Consider the following 22,093-nt stretch of genomic DNA (forward strand, 5'->3'; position numbering starts at 1 on the left):
AACGCAAATCACGTGACCACACACACTCTGCAAAGAGCTGCAGCCAGTAGTTCAGCGCGGGTGCTTTGAGCATAAACCCCAGGTGAGAGTATAGTGCATCAGTTCATCAAATATCTGCTGCTGGATGTCATCTCACTATAGTTGTTAAACGTGATATTGAACTCATCTTGTTGTCTCTATCTAACAACTCTTCTGTCTGTGAATGAGTGTGTGTGGGTGAGTTCCGATTCTGGGTTGTGGCTGGAAGGGCATCTGCTGCATAAAACATGCTGGAATAGTTGGCAGTTCATTCCACTGTGGCAACCCGTGATAAATAAGGGACCAAGGCGAAGGAAAATAAATGAATGAATAATGTATTTTTTAGAACTTAACAAAAATCTTTATGGACAGTATACAAAAAATTAAATTGATATTAATGTCTGTATTTATTTAATTATTTAATATATATGGCTTTTGTGTTTTATAAAATAGGAGTTGATAAACATATTGGACATGCACAGATAGAGAGCATTTTGAGTGAATGTAGTGGGCCACTCTGGCCCAAAATGCCAGGGCTGATTTTTTTCCCCCAGTCCAGCCCTGGCTATAAACAAATAGAGGATGCTCAACTGATTAATAAATACATGCTAATGTGTGTACACTGATATGGTAAAACAAGTATTTGTTTTTTATCATTACATTGTGTAAACTGTTGTAATGTCCGAGTGGCGACAAAACAGAAAATCTTGTTCACAAACCAAGATTATCAAGCTGAACAACATAAAATAACATCAGTCTACAGCGTTCTCCTGCATAATCTCTCTACATTAAGCCAAAGCAAGCAATTACTACTAGATTACTATGGTTTAAAAGCAATAATAGAAAGAAATAGATTCAGCTTGTGATTTACCTATTTTTGCAATAGTCAAAAAATTGTTTAAAATATCCAATAAGGAAATAATTTGCTCCCTTAAAAACTGTTAACTGATTATTATATAGACTGTGTTGCCAGCTTCACTTGATGCTGTGTTTTGTCCTACAAAGCATTTTAATAAATATTACTGCATAGTTTATTCATCCATTCATTCCTTTTCGTTTGGGCTTTATTAATCAGGAGTCGCCACAGTGAAATGAACTGCCAACTTATCCAGCAAATGTTTTACGCATTTCCAGCCGCAATCTAACACTGGAAATATACTGCAGTTTATTCATTCATTTTCTTTTCGGCTTAGTCCCTTTATTAATCCAAGGTCGCCACAGCAGAATGAACCGCCAACTTATCCAGCGGATGCCCTTCCATCCGCAACCCATGTCTGGGAAACATCCACACACACTACAGACAATTTAGCCAACCCAACTCAACTGTACCGCATGTCTTTGGACTGTGGGGGAAACCAGAGCACCCGGAGGAAACCCACGCGAGCGCAGGGAGAACATGCAAACTCCACACAGAAACGCTAACTCAGCCGAGGTTCGAACCAGTGACCCAGTGACCTTCTTGCTGTGAGGCGACAGCACTACCTACTGCGGCACTGCATCGCCACTGCAGTTTATATCAAATGTAATTTATTGAACAATAACATTTACTGTAACTTACAATAATTTAAAGGTGTTAAGTAAATCACAATTAGTAAGTTGTCATTCAGCAAAATATATTAAGCTGTAAAATGGAACATTGCAGTCATATCTATTTGCTTAAGAGCAAATAGCAGATGACTTCAACCAAATAGTGCCTTCAGAAAAGCCTATTTAATCTGCATTTCACAAAAGATCACTATATACATGTGTCAGACTCTTGAAAAAATGCCACTAATCTTTGGTATGCTTAGCTTGCTGTATGAAAACAATTATAGTTAATTTGACAATATATTGTTTGTCCGTGCCTACACTTTTAGAGCCATGGAAGCTTGTTTCTACCACATATTTAAAAAGTCTGAAAAGATAGTTTTGTACTTTTTTTAATCTCACAATTCTGACCTGTTTTCTTATCAGAATTGTAATCTTGTAATTCATGTCAATATTATCCCAATTTCAAGTTAATTTTCTTTTACTTTTCTTTTATTGAATTAAAGTTAGTGTGAATTAAAGTTTTGGGATATAAACTAAAAATTGCAAGAAAAATAATTGCTTGAAAGAAAGCCTGAAAACTCTTGACTGTGTGAAAATAGTTCCAATTTAGAGAAAAGTCTGACAAAAGTCTTACATATAAGATAAAAACTGGACTGAGAGCAAACCTGGAAACTTGCAGTTATGAGAAAGTTTTAAAATCTTTAAAAACTTTTTAAAATGGAGAAAAGGAGAAAAAAAAAGTCTGAATTGTGAGAGAAAAAAAGGTTTGAATCATGTGGAGGAAACAGGCTTCTGTCCAGAAATGCTTATTTCCACTGGGTTACTTAACAAAAGTTATTGTTGTAGAGGAGAAATCTAAACCTGTTTAAAATTAGTCAAAAAAAATAATTTTTTATGAAAATAATCACTCCTGGCATATTTACAAAACAAGCATATTTATCTAAAGAGTATATCGTCTGCATGGAGAGCAGTTTAGATAAGGTCAAAACTGCTAAAATGGTCAGATAGGGGTACTCATGATTAGACTGATTGCATGATTTTATTTTTTATTTTTTTTCATAAACTGCTTGTGGAAAATGTTTCCCTTACAGTCTGGGTTGCATGATAAACAGATCTGAAGCCACTACATTCTGCCTTTTTAAAATTTGATCGCCAAGTATCTGGAACTCATGTAGCTGATACATAAAATAAATGCTAACAAAGCCCAGGAGGGCTTCTGAGGAGGAGTAACACATTGTTGATATTAACCTCATGGGTCTGAGAGAGAGCGTTATTCCAATTATTATTATATGACTCTCTAGAATACTTGATTTCGATTGGCCAGTCACAGCATTCCAAGATGTGGTATTCCCATGACAACTGATTAAAACTAATTACTTAGGCTAATCCGAGTACTACGGATCATCTTGACTAATATATCATTAATATATTCTCTTAATGCTCATCTGTGACACCACTGTTCTTGACTGTTATGTTGTGCCTGAATAACAATAATTATAATTAGGCAATTAAATGCACTAATGTAGAATTTTTGATCGATACTGAAAGCTAATAAGTCTTTATATTTGGAGGCCAATAGTCAATGTATTGGACGATAAATATTATTGTGTCATTTTCTGCATGGTTAAAAATAAAAAGCCAAAAATATACAGTGAACAACTGTTTTCCTTTTCTTTTCTTTCTCTTTGTTTTCTTTTTTTCTTTTTTCCTTGACTTAATAGTTTGAACTGATCTGGGAACTTTATTTATCAATTATACTTTTCTTTTGTCAACTTTATTTTATACAAATAAAATCTACTGCCTAAAATAATATAATATTTATAATATATTTTAATTTTATATTTAAATATAAAAAATAAAGTATAAAATGTCTAAATAAAGAAACCAAATCACTGACGTGAAAAAAAATCGGCAGTCAGAAAGCATGTGAAATTTTTCAACCAGTGGAAAAATATACAATTTATCAGCTTAAAGATATCTGCCTAATTTTATTTTATCAAATACCTACTGACCAATACTAATATTATTAAAAATAGCATTTATCTGCCAACATTGACACGATCACCAGTGATCTAGCCCTTTTAGATCGCTGAAGAACATTCATTATCACCAGAAATACAGGTCTGCCACGGATATGAACTACAACTCCCGTCATGCACCTCAATCACACCTGTTTCAGATCACTGATGATTACACTCACACAGTTGGAAGCTCATCTAGGACTGATTATACAGACTATGTAGACTCACATTCCCACACAATTTGCTGAGCCCTCTATGCAGGCACAGGACAGATGTTGCATTTTGGTTACTTTCCAACGCAATCTAAAAGCAACATAATTTTAATGTTGAATGATTTTACAGCTTGACGTTGTGTGGACATTACCAATATGACATCTATCGAATGTTGAATTTTGGTTGCCATACCTGACGAAAAAATGTCAGTGTTTGACATCACTATAATGTTGGTTTAAGATGTTGGCTTGACGTTGAATTTTGGTCACTTTCCAACACAACCTACAATCAACAATTTTTTGTGATCAAATAAGTTCAAATATTCAGCACAACTGCATATTCCTGACGTATGACCTTACAAGTAAATTGACACTCTGTCTACAAGTTTGGGTGGTAAATCCAATGAGATTTCAATAGCACTGTCCAACTGGCATATTCTCCTGAGACATCATTCACAGCATGATTCACGAATACCACAGTGCTGGAGGACCATATGAGGTCTTAGGGACATGTAGGGGAATGCTGTGGGGTGTTTTGACTACAACTGATCAGTGACGAGTGATGACATCCAGAACTGGCGGTACTGGGTGGCAAAATTTATAAACCTGAAGACATGAAAACCTACCATGGATTGTTTGACACATCAGCATCAGGGTTAATAGCATCTCTCATGGCTTGCTAATATGTTTTATATCATAATCTCTGAATGAATGGCCACTACGCGCAGCAAAAATACAGATTCGTTTAGCAGAAGTAGTAGTTTTGGCTTCTTCAGATGTCATTGTTGGGTGTCCATATGTCTGAGATGATGGAATATAAACAATAATGTCATAGCAGTGCTGCGGCTGTAGCTCATGATGAAGATTTCTTTTAAACAAAGAACAGTAGCAGCTCTTGCCGGTAAAAGAAGCTGCACAGGTTTCTCAGATGTAACTGTAATAAATGCCTGTGTTTAAATTCAACATCTGTTAAGAGTGTCATTGTTTTACATACTTGAATATGAAGTGTAATTTTCAAATATTGCATAAATTTAAAAAATGTGCTAATAATTCTGTAATAATTCTATGGAAAAGTGTTAGTTTACCATTAGTTCCTTCATTTTCTTGTTGGCTTAGTCCCTTTATTAATCTGGGGTCGCCACAGCGGAATGAACCGCCAATTTATGCAGCACGTTTTTACGCAGCGGATGCTCTTCCAGCCGTAACCCATCTCTGAGAAACACCCCACACACACTCATACACTACAGACAATTAAGCATACTCAATTCACCTGTACAGCATGTCTTTGGACTGTGGGGGAAACCGAAGCACTCGAAGAAAACCCACGCGAATGCAGGGAGAACATGCAAACTCCACACAAAAACGCCAACTGAGCCGAGGCTCGATCCAGCGACCTTCTTGCTGTGAGGCGACAGCACTACCTAATGCGACATTATGTCACCATGTTAGTTTACCCTAAAATGTTATTAATTACTTGCAATGACTCGTTATAATCCTGTAAAACCTTCGGTCTTCTACACAAATTAGATACTTTAGATAAATTCTGAGAGCTCTCTCATCCCTCATAGACAGCAATAGTCCAGAGATGTTTAAAGTTCAGAAAAGGAACCAAAGACAATGTCAAAACATTCCATATGACTTCAGTGGTTCATCGGTTATCATAAGAATCATGGCAAAAAATGAATAAAATATAATTATGACTTTGCTCGCCTATATCTTCTCTTCCTAATCAGGTTGTCAGGGTGTACATTTATTACAGGATGTAATGTATTGCAATTACAGGGGTAGCACAGCTTACAAGCATTGGATTAGCCATAATGCACACCAAAATCTGATATCTAAGACATAGGCAAACAAAGTCATATTTACAATTTCTGGTGCACAGAAATGTTTTTGGAGCTTCATACAGTATGATTCCAGTTGAACCAGAGAAGTCACGTTGAATGTTTTGGGTTCCTTTTCTGGTCTATGGAGGTTGAGCAAGCTCTTGGATTTCATCTAAAATATCTTAATTTGTGTTCAGAAAGGCTCAGGGTATTGGAAAGACATGAGTGCAAGAAAATAATAACATACAGGGCATCCAGAAAGTATTCATATTGCTTGACTGTTTCCACTTTTTTCTGTTACCGCCTTATTGCAAAATAGATTAAATTTATTTATTTCCTCAAAATTCTGCACATAATACCCCATAATTACAATGTGACAGAAGAGTTTCTGAAATTGTTACCAACCGATCAAAAATAAAAAAACATGAATAATCCCATGTACTTAAGTATTCACAGCCTTTGCTCAATACTTTGTTAATGCACCTTTGCCAGCAATTACAGCCTCAAGTCTTTTTGTATATGATGCCACAAATTTGGCACACCTGTCTTTGGGAATTTTAGCCCATTTCTCTTTGCAGTACCTCTCAAGGTCTTGGATGGGAAGCAATGGTGTATAGCCATTTTCAGATCTCTCCAGATATGTACAATAGGTTTTAGAATGGGCTCTGGCTGGGCCACTCAAGAACATAAACAGAGTTGTCGTGAAGCCACGTCATTGATATTTTAGCGGTGTTCTTTGGGTCATTGTTCTGCTTGAAGATTAACTCGCCCCAGTCTGAGGTCAGCACTCTGAAGCAGGTTTTCATTCAGGATGTCTCTGTACATTGCTGCATTCATCTTTCTCTCTACCCTCACTAGTCTTCCAGTTCCTGCTGCTGAAAAACATCCCCACAGCATGATGCTGCCACCACCATGCTTTACTGTAGGAATGGTATTAGCCTGGTGATGCGGGGTGCCTGGTTTTCTCCAAACGTTGTGCCTGGCATTCACTCCAAAGAGTTCAGTTTTAGTCTCAGTTCAATTTAGAGTCCTTCAGATACCTTTTGGCAAATTCCAGATGGGCTGCTATGTGCCGTTTACTAAAGAGAGGCTTCCGTCTGGCCACTCTACCATACTGGCCTGATTGTGGGATTGCTGCACAGATGGTTGTCCTTTCTGTAAGGTTCTCCTCTTTTACAGACAATTCCTTTGTCTTCATGCTTGGTTTGTGCTTTGACATGCACTGTCAACCCTAGGACCTTATATAGACAAGTGTATACCTTTTCAAACCAACTGAATTTATCACAGATGAACTCCAATTAAGCTGCTGAAACATCTCAAGAATGATCAGTGGAAACAGAATGTTTGCCTTAGAGCTTAGGTTAGGCCTAAAAAAATGAGACCCCAGCTAAGCCCGTGCACCTTGTGTCCAAGCCCGACCCAGTCCGACACATAAACTTTAATTATGAGCCCAAGCCCGATTTCAAGCCAACTATCTTTAATACATAGACTGTTATAACAGACATTCTCATTTACAATTCTGAGTTGTTTGAACTACAAAAATTTGTTCGATTTAGAGATAGATAGTGATAGAAAGTGGTAGGGTCTAGTCTGGACTCGGGCAGAGAATCTAAACTTTAGTTTGGCTTAAGGGTTGTGTCACACACAAAAGTGAAGAGCAAGGTGGGAGGTTGTTGACATGAACTAAAGTGATATCCGCGGGTGGTGGAGGGTAGTTTGCTTTGCAGACTAAAGTAAAGAGCGCGGTAACTCTGGGGGCTCCTAAATTGTCCTAATATTCTAATAGTGTAGGTCCTAACTCTACACACACACAGAAACCCTCCCAAGGAGTGCCTTGTATATCATTGTTTTGCTGTTAATTATATGTTTAATGTTTTGCACAACCTAGAATTTTGGAACAACCTGTTACTTTTGAGTACACACAGGTGCTATCTGAAAGTACAGCCTAAAAAAAATCATCAAGTATTTCACAATCACACTTGTCATCCATCCAACTGTGTGTATTTAAGCCCCGAAGCAAAATGCTGTCTCGCTACGAGGAAGGCAGCATCTGGACCACAAATATTGCCTGATACTTCAGTGTCTAATATTGATTTTTCATCAGGACTGAAGCCAGATAGGAGAGAAATTAAATTAATTGGCAAGATTTTTTTAAAATGCAATGAATCTGTTTCCCTGTGGTAAAAAAATAAATAAATAAATAAAAACCAAAGGTTCAGAGGGCCACTTCAATTTCTAAAGATGATTTTTCCTGATTGATGGTTGACTCCCATGTTTAAAATCATAAGTATAAAGTAAAGGTTATTTATTTATTATATTATCCTTCCTGTGAGTTTTTTTCTTCTTTTTCAAATATTTCCCAAATGATGTTCAACGATACTTGGATCGAATGTTGGTTCAATACTGCATATTTTTGCTGGATCGGGTATCGAGTACTGATCCAAATCCGATCTTGTGCGTGAGCTATTTTTTGTTTAATTTATGAGCCAACAAAAGCCACGAAAGTAGCCTATTATAAGCCCACATATCTGAAATGTTGTCATAATAATTACAAAAATAATTCCTCACATTTATAGCACTTTTCTAGGCACTCAAAGCGCTTTACACATAGGGGGAATCATACATGCCTGGATTTCATAAACAGCCTTACTAACACACACTATATTTGTATTTGGAAGAACTTCACGTTTTCCTCCTGTAGAAAAATGTCATAAAAACAATGTTTAGTGTCTCAATGCATTACAATAATGTTTTAAAAAGACTTAACACTAAGACCAAGCACAAGTGGTCAGAACACAAACGAGTCGCAGGTAATGAGGTATAAAACATTTCTCCCAAAGAAACGCCTGTCTAAGCAAAATGCTAGCAGGTGTATGTAGCTCTGCTCACGCTCCGCCTCTTTGCCCTTATTTGGTTACCCCCGGTTGGAGCGATAACGAGCAAACAAATGGGTGCTGGTTGGCCACGCCCACTTGTAGCTTCCTTTGAGCTCTTCAGAAATCTATGGGTGACGTCACGATACTACATCCATATCTTTTACAGTATGGTGTGCACTGTAAAAATAAACAGTTTCTGTATTATGTGTGTTTTGGGTTTATTTCCGGTTGTATGTTGTGTGAGACTCATATTACAAAACAAAATCTGTTCTTATGTTCCATAAATTTGTTTTGAATTATTTTTGTACCTAAGCTAAGGTGAATTTAATAGGAATTGGGTGTGTCTTTTTTTTTAAGTAACAAGAAATCAATAATCTGAATCTTAATTTACACTTATGATGAACATAAACCATATCTGAGCTTTTTCTTCTTCCAAACATTGAACATGTACAAAACAAGTCTGATGCCAAAAGTTTACCGCCTGCTGCTTATATCTGGTGAAATTGCGGGAACTGGTGCTCTTGAGAAAAGTGGAATGGGATGCTCTACAGTTCAATCGTTTCCCCGCAACTAAAGTCATAGTCTAGGATTGTAGGATGTACAAATTATCGCAATAGACGTGTGTTTCCAGAATCCGAAACCTAATTTGTTGAAAATTTATTGCAGAGAATCTGGAACTGATAATTCACAGCTTTTTTTTCAGAGAGAGAATTTCTGTGGGTTCACTCAAAACCTGTTTTGTCTTGAAAACGAGTCCTTTTGACACATCCAGACAGCAAAAACCATGCTGCAAAACAAACGCAGTGAAATCATGTGGTTATAATTATATATTTATTCTGCCGTATGTTTCATTCAGAAAACATTTTCAGACAACAATAGTCTGAGACTTTTGCCAACAATAAAGGACACTTCAAGCACATACCATTTGAAATGTCCACCCTGTCCAAAAAAAAACAACAACATGCTATACAGTGAGAGTGTGTTTATGTGGAGCTAAAATACATCTGAGATTAAAGTATGTATATGTTATTATTGAATAGGCTGGGTGGTATGAAATGTGTACCATGAAAAAAATATTATTTTTACTATTAAGAGGCTGAGAAAGATTCTCCATGGGAGACTGGCAGTGTTGCCAATTCTGTGGTTGCTTATATTTTGTATTTTTAAAGAAAAAAAAAAGTTACATTTTTCTGTAAAGTGTTTGCATATTTATATTCTCGTATAAATTTGTTTTTCCTGTTAATTACTCAGGATATACATTCAATGGCCACTTTATTAGGTACACATTACTAGAACCAGGTTGGACCCACTCTTGCTTTCAGAACTGCCTTAATCCTTCGTGACTTAGATTCAGCGAAGTACTGGAAATATTCCTTTATGGTCCAAATATTCCTTTTTGGAGATTTTGGTCCATGTTGGCATGATAGCATCACGCAGTTGCTGCAGATTTGTCGGATGCACATCCATAATGCGAATCTCTCGTTCCAACACATCTCAAAGGTGCCATTTGAGTAAAGTAATGAACTCATTGTCATGTTCAAGAAACCAGTTTGAGATGATTTGTGCTTTATGACATGGTGCGTTATCCTGCTGGAAGTAGCCATATGAAGATGGTACACTGTGGTCATAAAGGGATAGACATGGTCAGCTACAATACTCAGGTAAACTGTGGCATTGACACAGTGCTCAATTTGTGCTAATGGGACCGAAGTGTGCAAAGAAAATATCCCTCACACCATTACACCACCACCAGCAGCCTGATGCCACATTTTGACCCTACTATTCGAATGTGGCAGCAGAAACTGAGACTCATCAGACCAGGCAATGTTTTTCCAATCTTCTATTGTCCAATTTTATTGAGCCTGTGCGAATTGGAGCCTCAGTTTCCTGTTTGTAGCTGACCAGAGTGGCACTCGGTATATATATATATATATATATATATATATATATATATATATATATATATATATATATATATATATACACACACACACACACAGTTGGAGTCAGAATTATTAGCCCCCTTTTGATTTTTTCTCTTTTTTTAAATATTTCCCAAATGATGTTTCACAGAGCAAGAAACTGTTCACAGTATATCTGATAATATTTTTTCTTCTGGAGAAAGTCTTATTTGTTTTATTTCGGTTGGAATAAAAGCAGCTTTCAATTTTTTATGACCTATTCTATGGACAAAATTAATAGCCCCCTTAATCTATATTCAATTAGATTGTCTACAGAACAAACCATCGTTATATAATAACTTGCCTAATTACCCTAACCTGCCTAGTTACCCTAAATGACCTAGTTAAGTCTTTAAATGTCACTTTAAGCTGAGTAGAAGTGTTTTGAAAAATATCTAGTCAAATATTATTTACTGTCGTCATGGCAAAGATATAATGAATCAGTTAATAGAAAAGAGTTAATAAAACTATTATGTTTAGAAATGTGTTGAAAGAAATCTGCTCTCCGTTAAACAGAAATTGGGGGAAAAATAAACAGGGGGGTGAATAATTCAGGGGGCTAATAATTCTTACTTTTATTATATATATATATGTATATAATAAGTGAGAATTTGGGGAATTTTTAAACTTAAAGTCTTACATTATGCCAAAAAAAATAATTCTTGCTCTATATATACCTGCCAATATTTGGGTGTGTATACTATTGTATATATGCATATGTATGTAAAAGAATTTACACAACGAAATTTTAGCAGGTGCCTTCTATAATCAGAATATGATTCTTGTCATTATTTTTATTCTTATTGTTTTTGCTCATAAAAGATGTAAAATTACAGTACACGTTGTGGGAAAAAAAAAAGAATTCCTAAGACTTGTAAAGTCTTGATGATTGAAAAACCTTTTTTTCATGTTTGGCCTATATTATGCAGTAAATGAATTCAATACAAACAGACACTCCTTTTCTAAATATTATTGCTACAGTTCAAATATAGGTGCTTTATGTTTGAATAATATCCACATTTTAATACAGTCAAGCCCAAAATTATCATAAGTCATAAACCTGGGCTATAAATAATTTCAGGCCTGACTGTATATTATGGCTCGACTATGTGTTCTGCATTTTACAATATAGAATGAAATGCAGAGTGTTATCATTTTAGAAACAATTCCATCTCTAAGCGTATTTACAAATCTTTTGAACTTTTATATGGAAGAATCACGTGAACGTTTTGTGTAAATTTAAATATCTGATACTTTATATGTGTCTAATTTTTATCTGACACTTTTTGTGCTGCCACTTTGGCCAGGACTCCTTGGTAGAAGAGATGCATATCTCAATGGAAAATCCCTTGTAAAATAAGGATAAAAAAATAAATATCATCCTTGTTTTACTTCTATTGCACATTTGCAAAGCTATTAACGAAATGAACTTTATGATTCATCTGGACTTATCACAAAAACACAGCTTGAGACTTGACTTCAGAGACTTGTGAACATCTGAAACTTTCACAATTTGTTTTCCATTCTGATGACAGTTTCAATTGCACTAATTGATCCAAGTGTTCCCAGCTGTTTGGGTGTATGGCATAACATAGAGAACAAACTGCATATAATAGTAATCGTGATTATGTTCCAGTTGTGTTTGACAGGTGACATTTGGCAAGCCTGGAAATAATCTCTTTATGTTCATCTCCAACCTTGTAAAATTGTCCCGCTCCCATGCTAGAGGTAAAGGTTCAAATCCTGCTTGCATGGAAAGCTGAACTAAACTGGTACCGGTGTGAGCGAGGTTTTGAAAGTGTTATTAATGCCATCTAGAAAGAGTTGAGCAAGTAAACTTCACTTTCCTGGCCTCAGGAGGCATGATGGTGAATGATGGCAGCTGTTTAGTGTGCTTCATCCTAGACATTTGGCAATCCTGTAAATAATGCCTTTATGTTGATCTCCAACTCTTCTAATATCTCTCTCTCTTTCTCCCAACAGATCTGTGGCTTTGAGAATGCCATTAGTCCAGTTGGGAATGATCAGCGGAATCTAACGGCTTTCCGCTTCTCTGCGTTTAACCCCATCTTGGACCCTTGGATCTTCATCATCTTCCGTAAGGCGGTCTTCCACCACATCCGGGCTCTGTTCCGCTGCTGCTTCCCCAGAGAAGCAGTGAAGACCACAGCTCAAAGCTCCCAAGAGCTTAAGGCTGAAGACATTAAACACAGCTCCAGCATCCAGAGCAAGATCTACCACAGCCTCCCCCAGTGAGACCTTCAGTAGCGATGAAGGGACTTTTTAGGAAGCCTGAAAAGACTGCATGAATGTGTCGAGTGGTGCCAAGAACCAAAAATAAAAGCACGGTCATCAGAAGACATTGTTAATGGATGATTTGTGACTAACTTTCATTCCTAACCATGTTCTTCTATGCAGTGTAATGGAGACCAGTCAGAAGGAAACCTTGTTAGTATGTCCAACTCCAATGTTGGTAAGAAATTTGCTAGAATGAAGGTCAATGGTTGGGGTTATATTGGTGCCATGACCCGGATGTAGGAGGAGATGATTGTAGAAAAGAGGCCAGCTAGTAGTAACTGAGGAAACTTTGCCAGTGCACTAGACAGGCCAGGTAGAACGACAGGGGTGAGATTGTTGCCAAACCCCAGAAAGGAGTGCAGTTTAGGGAGGTGTATAGGACACTACCTAGTAGGAGACCTACTGAGTAAACCTCTCTTCCTTGGCCACAAAAGATGCATAGATTTGCTGCTATCTTGTGTATCTTGCTATTATGTATCCCATATCCCAATGACATTAGAGGCAAGCAAGTCCAACCAAAGGACAACGATTGTTGCTGTGACCTAGAGGGGTGTAAGGTACTTTAAGTGGTTAGGCTACCAGCTAGTAGGAGCTGTGCGATTAAACCTTACTCGCCTGGTCCAGTAAAGTGCATTAGCAGCTGACATTTGAGGTTACGCTAATTAGTAACCTTGTAAAATTGTCCTGCTCCCATATTAGAGGTGAAGGTTGAAATCCTGCTTGGATGAAAAGCTGAACTAACTGATACTGGAGTGAGCGAGGGTTTGAAAGTTTTATTAATGTCAGCTAGAAAGATTTGAGCAAGTTAATCTCACTTCCCTGGCTTCAGGAGGCATGATAGTGAATGGCGGCAGCTGCACTGTTTAGTGTGCTTCCTCCCATGCTGGTTCCAGCCTCGCTCAAAATGATGCAAGCATGTCCGTAAAAGTTACTCATGTAAACCACAGAACTCAAGTGAGCAACTTGGTGCCAAAAATAATGACAAATGAACAGGGAAGATGCAAACATTTTGGCAACTACCACACAAACCACATGATTGTGAAAGCAGCCTGTTTCTTGAGATCCAGTTCACCAATAGCTACTATGTACAGTCATGAACGTTGAGGACTTATTCACTAATAGATTACTGGAAAGGGAAGACTTAATAATTCATAGCAGAGGCGCTGGATGTATTACCACAAGTTATTAATGACATGGAACCAAGATACAGCATCAGAAAACAATAAGTAGGCTACATTACATAATTAAACCTCTAGATTAATGTCGTTTTAAAATCGAAACGCTTTATGAAACCTTCTTTCAACCAAAAACGTAAGGCACACATCCCAGAAAGCATTTTTTGTTTTTAAAAGATGTCTAATAGATGTCTAATACATGTCTAAACATAGTTGTCTTGGGTAAAACAAGGCTAAACTTGGGCTGTCAGTGAAAATCTAATAGACGTCTAAGAATAGGCCAGACTAGACTAGTCATCAAATAAACAGAAATTAATGACTACACATATAGTCTGTCTAATCTGTCTAGTTAATGACTGGTCTAGTTTTGGCCTATTCTTAGAAGTCTATTAGATATTTACTGACAGGCCAAGTTTAACCTTGTTTTAGCCAAGCTGTCTACGTTTAGATGTCTATTAGACGTATTTTAAACACAAAATAGTTTGCTAGGATATGTGCAACGTATGAGCTTGGATGTTACAGCAAGTTGTTTAGCAGCAGACAACCAAGTGAGAATTAAAAAGTGTTTGTTTTAGTGGATAATCAGACATTTTGGAGTCTTATGCTTGGTTGATTTTCCTAACACTAGGGAAGAAGTTAAAGCATGAAAATTCAAGTGAAGGCAAGATAAATGTAAAAATAAAGTTTATTATTTATTTATTTATTTTATCAAAGCAAGTAGCCCATCGTTTACAAATATAAAAAACTTTTTGAACCCACTTTACTAAATTAAAACACATTATAGAAAAACAGGAAGAAACATAATGAAATAACCAATTATACCCCAACACTGAAGTCAGCCAAGTACAATTCTCTTAGTAACCACCAAACCTCATCCATGATCAGATACAAACAAAGTAGCGTGATTCATCCCAATTCTCCCGTAAGTTCCAAGAGTCTCCCGCGAATGCATAAAGACTCCTGGATGCCTGCAAATGAATCTCCCGAAAATCGTGCATCTCCCGCCCGGTCCTTAAATGCATTGCGCACCCCTCTCAACAGCATCCCTCCCCGCTCTTTATGTACGTCTCGCGCAACTCACCACCCCCTTCTTCAGATACGTCATGCACACACGCCCCAACCGCTCTTCAGATACATTCCACGCACAGGCCCCCACTGTTCTTCAGTTATGTTGCGCACCCCCCCCCCCCCCCCCCCCGCCCACTCTGGATTGCTTACTAAGCAATTTCGGACGCAGCGTAGTAGTCTTGAATACCTTGGATCAGCTGTATTTGATTATTATTGGAGCAAAACTGTGCAGAGCTGTGGCCCTCCAGGTACTAAGTTTGAGACCCATTGCATCCCAAGCATTAAATTGCACATAGTGAAGTAAGGCTTGGATTCAGCTGCTTGGCCATGGAAACCCATTTCATGAAGCTCTCTAAGCATTGTTCTTGAACTGATTTGAAGACCACACGAAGTTCTGAAGCTGTTGACTCCATAGAAATTTTCCCACCTGTGCACAACTGCTGTTGTTCCCAATTGCTTTATGTTTGTTAAAAGAAAAAAACAAAAGTTGACCGTGGAACATTTAGTAGTGAGGAAGTTTCATCTATGGATTTACCTATCACAGTACCATGCATGAATTTACTAAGCTCCACAGAGCAACCCATTCTTTGGTGTTTGTAGAAGCATCTGCATGCCTAGGTGCTTGATTTTATAAACCTGTGGATATTGAAAAGAGAGAAAGACCAGAATTTGATAATTTGGAGGGGTGTCCAAAAGATTTAGCCAACATAGTGTATCTAGTGTGTAATGTGGATTTGTGTTGTATACATGAAGTGTAGAACAAAATAGTTGAGTTCTGAAGTTAAAAGTCCGTTCAATTTCTCCATAGGTAAACCAATTTTTAATAACAATTGATCAATCTTTAAAAACCACAACAAAGGTTGAAGCAACTTTGAAATGCCATGTTTAATTAGTTTGGAAAAATTGCATCCATCAATCCATTATCCATGATGCTGTGTGGAAATTACACCAATCAAAGAGTCACATATCTTTAGCCTCGCCCACTCTCAAAAAGCACAGCAAATCACGAGTTGGTCTCTTAAAGCTCACACTAGAGTTTTTGTGTGCAATATTCTGTCGTGCGGCGCTGCGAAAAGGGGCCGGATTAAACAAGCTTAATAGACATTTAAAAAAGCGAGCGATTGCTCCATCTTTTACATTTCTGTCCAGAGAGGTCATGTTTTGATCCTCAATTGGTCTCACGTAGTCAAGTGATGCGAAACTTAACTTATGACCATGCGTTTCCAGTCTGACGCATTTGCCTGCTTATGAAAGGAAGTCTGTGGGAGGAAAATCCCAGTGTCACCGCAGCTTTATTCTCTGTTTATAAACATACAGAGTCCTCCAAATGTGAAATTTAGCCAACTTTGAATAGATCTCTTTATATTCCGTACATTTTTTTAATTTGATTTTGCCATTAGATTGTAATTTTCCACTTCTTTTTGTGTAAAGCTGTAAAGTACACAGTACTTACAGCAAATGAATAGGAAAGATGCGTCAGTGCACTGCTAAAAGAGTGAGCGGGCGCAAACAGACTGTGTAGGACTGTGGGCAGGGCGACTTAGCTCTTGTAATTTAAACTGAAAAGTCCAAATTTGACGTGAAATAGACAGCTTTCAATTCTTGCCGCTTTAACAAACAACATCTTCTAAGTAAGTGATGTTCGAGGAAAGGCTACTGCATACATGTAAAGTATGTTTGACCATACAGTATGTTTACAATTCAACTGAAGTATAAAGGTCAGACTATAACAGTGCATGTGTGCTTTCATATCTGATGTCTGCTACTGATATCAACTTTAATGTGTCATTCTATGGATATCTGCTTTTACTGTACAGTATATTGTGGTTGTATCACATGTATAGGCTTTGCCTGAAGCTAAGACTGAATGCTTGTCTAGACCAGGGGTTCCCAATTGTGCTCCACTCCTTCAAACTTCACACACCAGTTTCAGATCATTATCTCGTTAACCAATGCTATCTGCATTGGCTATAAGCAATTCGTAACTTCATATAGTGGGTAATTTGTATGATCTCATTAATTCAGTTTAGTACTGTTTGCTCATCCTCTATTGAGGGTGGGTGTAGGGGTGAGGTTTGGTTCCATGCCACATTTTAATTGAATAAAAGAATTAGCCACCAAACTGAAAAAAACATAAAATAGCTAAGTTTTCTTGTGAGATCCTTGCATGTCAAATAATGTTGTGACATACAACATTTGCGGGGGTGGTTTAGGTGTTGGACCGGAATTGGAAACCACTGGTCTAGACAACTGCTATTAAAAATGTCCAATAAAAACAGACAGTTTGATCATTCCATGGTTACATAGTTTGGTTACATTTTTAAATTATTGTAAATACAATTTTTATTCCAAAAGAGGGGTTTGTTCATATCTGACCTGAAATTCAGTTGTAAGTATTTTTCTTTGTTTAGAATTGACATGAATAAATTCAGAACCATTGCCTTATTTGCACCTGGTAATAAGATTTAGTTTTAGTTTAAACTACTAAATTTAATGACATGTATTGGCAGTATAACTTTGGAAGTAGGGTTGGCTCGTTACCATAATTTTGGATACGGTACGATACCTGAATGTAATACCTTAGTACAGGATGCTAATTCAGGCACATTAATGGAGTTTGATCCTTTTAATGATCCGTCACATTATTCTGTTATAAAGTTTACTGGTTTCAGCAGCAAATTGTGAAGCACCTACTGGCAAACTTTAGAATTGCGATGTGAGAAATACAAAACTAAGTAAAATTATGATATCAAATCATTTGAAAAATAATATGAACAATAGAATATCACACATCTCTTTCAGGAAGAGGTCGAAAGTGGAAAATCGCAAGATGTGTCAGACCATGCCTGATCTCATGAGGAAACATAACTATTTTACATTTTGTCAGTTTAGTGGCTAATTTATATGAATTTGTACAAGTTCAGTCGTATGAAAATGTATGATTTTTAAAAGGAGGCATGGCACCCCCCACCTAAACCCAATCTTCATAAACAAATTGTACTAAATTGTACGAATTAAATCATATGAATTCATACAAATCAGCCACTAAATCAAAAAGTTACAAATTGCCGTGAGATAGCGTTGATCTGACCCTGTTTACACCTGTATTTATCTACCATTATCCACTTATGATCAGACTAATGAAAATGTTTCTTAATACCAGATGTAAACAGTGCTAAAGGATCATATTGCTATGTGAGAAAACCAAATTAAGCAAAATTATGATATTGAATCGTTTTAAAATTTATATGTACCAGTATAATACCATGCATCATTATCAGGAAAAGGTCAAAAGTGGAAAAATCGCAAGATGTGTCAGACCCAGCCTGATCTTACGAGAAAACGTAACTATTTTACGTTTTGTCAGTTTAGAGGCTAATTCCTACAAATTCGTACGGGTTCAGTTGTACGAAAATGTACGATTATTAAAAAGGGGAGTAGCACCGTGCACCTAAACCCATCCGTCATTGGGGGATAAACAAATTGTACTAAATTGTACAAATAAGATTATATGAATTCAGATGAATTAACCACTACATCAAAAAGTTACGAATTGCTGTGAGATAGCGTTGGTCTGACCGTTTACACCTGTATTCATCTACCGTTATCCACTTATGATCAGATTAAATTTCTTAATACCAGATGTAAACAGTGCTAAAGGATCATATTGCTATGTGAGAAATACCAAATTAAGCAAAATTATGATATCGAATTGTTTGAAAAATAATATGTATCAGTTTAATACCACGCATCCCTTTCAGGTAAAGGTTGAAAGTGAAAATCGCAAGATGTGTCAGACTTGAGCCTGATCTTACAAGGAAATGTTACTATTTTACATTTGTTTAGTGGCTAATTCATACAAATTCTTACGAGTTCAGTTGTACAAAAATGTACAATTTTTAAAAGGAGGCGTGGCACCCCACCCCTAAACCTAACTGACGTTAGAGGATAACAAATTGTACAAGTATGAATTCTTATGAATTAACCACTAAATCAAAAAGTTACGAATTGCCGTGAGATAGCGTTGCTCTGACCCTGTTTACACCTGTATTTATCTACCATTATCCACTTATGGTCAGACTCATGAAAAATGTTTCTTAATACCAGATGTAAACAGTGCTAAAAGACAATATTGCTATGTGAGAAATACCAAATTAGGCAAAATTATGATATCGAATCGTTTGAAAAATAATATTTACCAGTATAATACCACGCATATCAGGTAAAGGTTGAAAGTGGAGAAAATAAATAAATATATAAATAAAAATAAATAAAAATCGCAAGATGTGTCAGACCCAGCCTATTTTACGTTTTGTCAGTTTAGAGGCTAATTCCTACAAATTCGTACGGGTTCAGTTGTACGAAAATGTACAATTTTTAAAAGAGAGCATGGCACCCTGCCCCTTAACCCATCCGTTATTGGGGGATAAACAAATTGTACTAACTTGTACAAATAAGATTATATGAATTCATATGAATTAACCACTACATCAAAAAGTTACAAATTGCCGTGAGATAGCGTTGGTCTGACCCTGTTTACACCTGTATTTATCTACCATTATCCACTTATGATCAGATTCATGAAAATGTTTCTTAATACCAGATGTAAACAGTGCTAAAGGATCACATTTCTGAAAACAAACTGCACAGTGTTGTGGAGGATCAGGAAGTTTAACTAACTAAACAAACTTATCTCTCGGATGTCATTGAATATGTGGATGGGGTAAATTCACTATATGTTCACTAAAATTGCCTGCATGTGTTTTGTGAATCTGAAGTCCTGTCCTGATGTGATATTCCGTTTTATAATGTCTTTGCAGTGCTGTAAAGGTGGAACTGCTTTGTGTACATTGGGTTTGTTCATTGCAGTGTTGACTCATGCTAGAAACAATGGATACCTTAGTAAAGAACACAACACCCTGTCCAAACTCTGTCTCTTTCTCCAGGTTAAAATGTTTTAAGGCTACACAACAGACATAAATTGTACAATATCAAAATACACATCACTGGATAAATGCTGAAATCTCCAAATAAAACAACAACCAAATTTGCAATAAAATTGATTAATAGCCACCAAATTGATTGAACAAAAAGCAGATGGACACAAACTGGACTTCATAATTCAATGTTTGTTTAAAAACTCTTCTCTAGTAATTATTGAAACTTTCACTGTGAAATCTTACATATGATTTACATCGCATTACAAATATACAATTGAAGTCAGAATAATTAGCCCTCCATGAATTATTATCACCCTTGTTTTTTTCTTCCCCCGATTTCTGTATAAGGGAGAGAATTTTTTCAACACATTTCTAAACATAATAGTTTTAGTTACTCATCTCTAATAACTGATTTATTTCATCTTTGCCATGATGACAGTAAATAATATTTGACTACATATTTTTCAAGACACTTCTATACAGCTTAAAGTGACATTTAAAAGATAACTGGGTTAAATAGGGTAACTATGCTGGTTAGGGTAATTAGGCATGTTATTGTATAACTATGGTTCGTTATGTTGAACATCAGAAAAAAAAACAGCTTAAAGGGGCTAATAATTTTGCTTTTAAAATGGCTTTTAAATTAAAAACTGCTTTTATTCTAGCCAAAGTCAAACAAATAAGATTTTTTCCAAAAGAAAAAATATTATCAGACATATTGTGAAAATTCCCTTGCTTTGTTGAACATAATTTGGGAAATATTTTAAAAAGAAAACAAAAAAACAAAAAAATCAAAGGGGGCTAATAATTCTTACTTTAACTGTATTACATATTGGCCGGTGGCAACGTTTTTGCAAAGTTTGAAGGTTACAGAAGTTAGCATGTCTGCATCCGCATGACTGCAGGCACCACTGGTTTTGTACATATTTAGTATAGTGCAACGGTTTGTAATACGAAGATGCTGTATTCCTAATCATGGAATATTATATTTCCTAAACGAGTAGCCTATGGCGCTGGGGAACAGGTTTATCAAGAGGAGCAGGCTGGGAAAGCATTATAACTCACCTGTTGAGACCACGACCATGAATACTTTGTGATGAGCGTTTCTAAAATGTCAATCATGTAAAAGAACAAACAATAATGACAGTCCTCACATGAAGAGCTTTGCGTCACACTCTTAGAACAACGGAACCAGTCGAGATCATTGTTGTTTTACTTGAGATTTACTAAACGTCCATTTATCTTAACTAAAATAGAATATAAATAGAAGGAAAATAGTAAAATGCATATAATACATTAAAGTGTTTCTTTTTATATATATATATATATATATATATATATATATATATATATATATATATATATATATATATATATATATATATATATATATAAATATATTATTTTTATATATATATATATATAAATATATAAGATATATACATAAGATATAAATATATAAGATATTATATATATAATATATATATATATATATATATATATATATATATATATAAAATATATATATATATATATATATATATATATATATATATATATATATATATATATATATATATATATATATATATATATATATATATATATATATATAAAATATATATAAAATATATATATATATATATATATATATATATATATATATATATATATATATATATATAAAATATATATATATATATAAAATATATATATATATATATATATATATATATATATATATATATATATATATATATATAAAWTATATATATATATATATATATATATATATATATATATAAAATATATATATATATATATATATATATATATAAAATATATATATATATATATATATATATATATATATATATATATATATATATAAAATATATATAAAATATATATATATATATATATATATATATTTTATATATATTATATATATATATATATATATATATTATATATATATATATATATATATATATATATATATATATATATATATATAAAATATATATATATATATATATATATATATATAAAATATATATATATATATATATATATATATAAAATATATATATATATATATATATATATATATATATATATATATATATATATATATATATATATATATATAAAATATATATATATAT

At 35.1% G+C, this 22,093-nt stretch overlaps 1 protein-coding gene across 2 annotated transcripts in view; it reads left to right on the forward strand.

Annotated features, from left to right (window-relative positions):
- ptgir (prostaglandin I2 receptor) overlaps positions 1 to 19,907 on the forward strand; it is an 89,736-nt gene extending 69,829 nt beyond the window's left edge. Inside the window, exon 3 of one of the 2 annotated variants that reach the window (XM_021466316.3) lies at positions 12,428 to 17,281. In XM_021466316.3, the coding sequence (XP_021321991.1) occupies positions 12,428 to 12,700 (273 nt within the window). In that variant the 3' untranslated portion in view covers positions 12,701 to 17,281. Of the gene's footprint in view, positions 1 to 12,427 lie in introns of both variants that reach the window. The other variant, XM_684811.9, reaches the window with a different exon arrangement.
- Positions 19,908 to 22,093: the final 2,186 nt, after the last annotated feature.

Source organism: Danio rerio, chromosome 15, assembly GCF_049306965.1.
Source record: "Danio rerio strain Tuebingen ecotype United States chromosome 15, GRCz12tu, whole genome shotgun sequence".
In the NCBI taxonomy this organism is placed as follows: domain Eukaryota; kingdom Metazoa; phylum Chordata; class Actinopteri; order Cypriniformes; family Danionidae; genus Danio; species Danio rerio.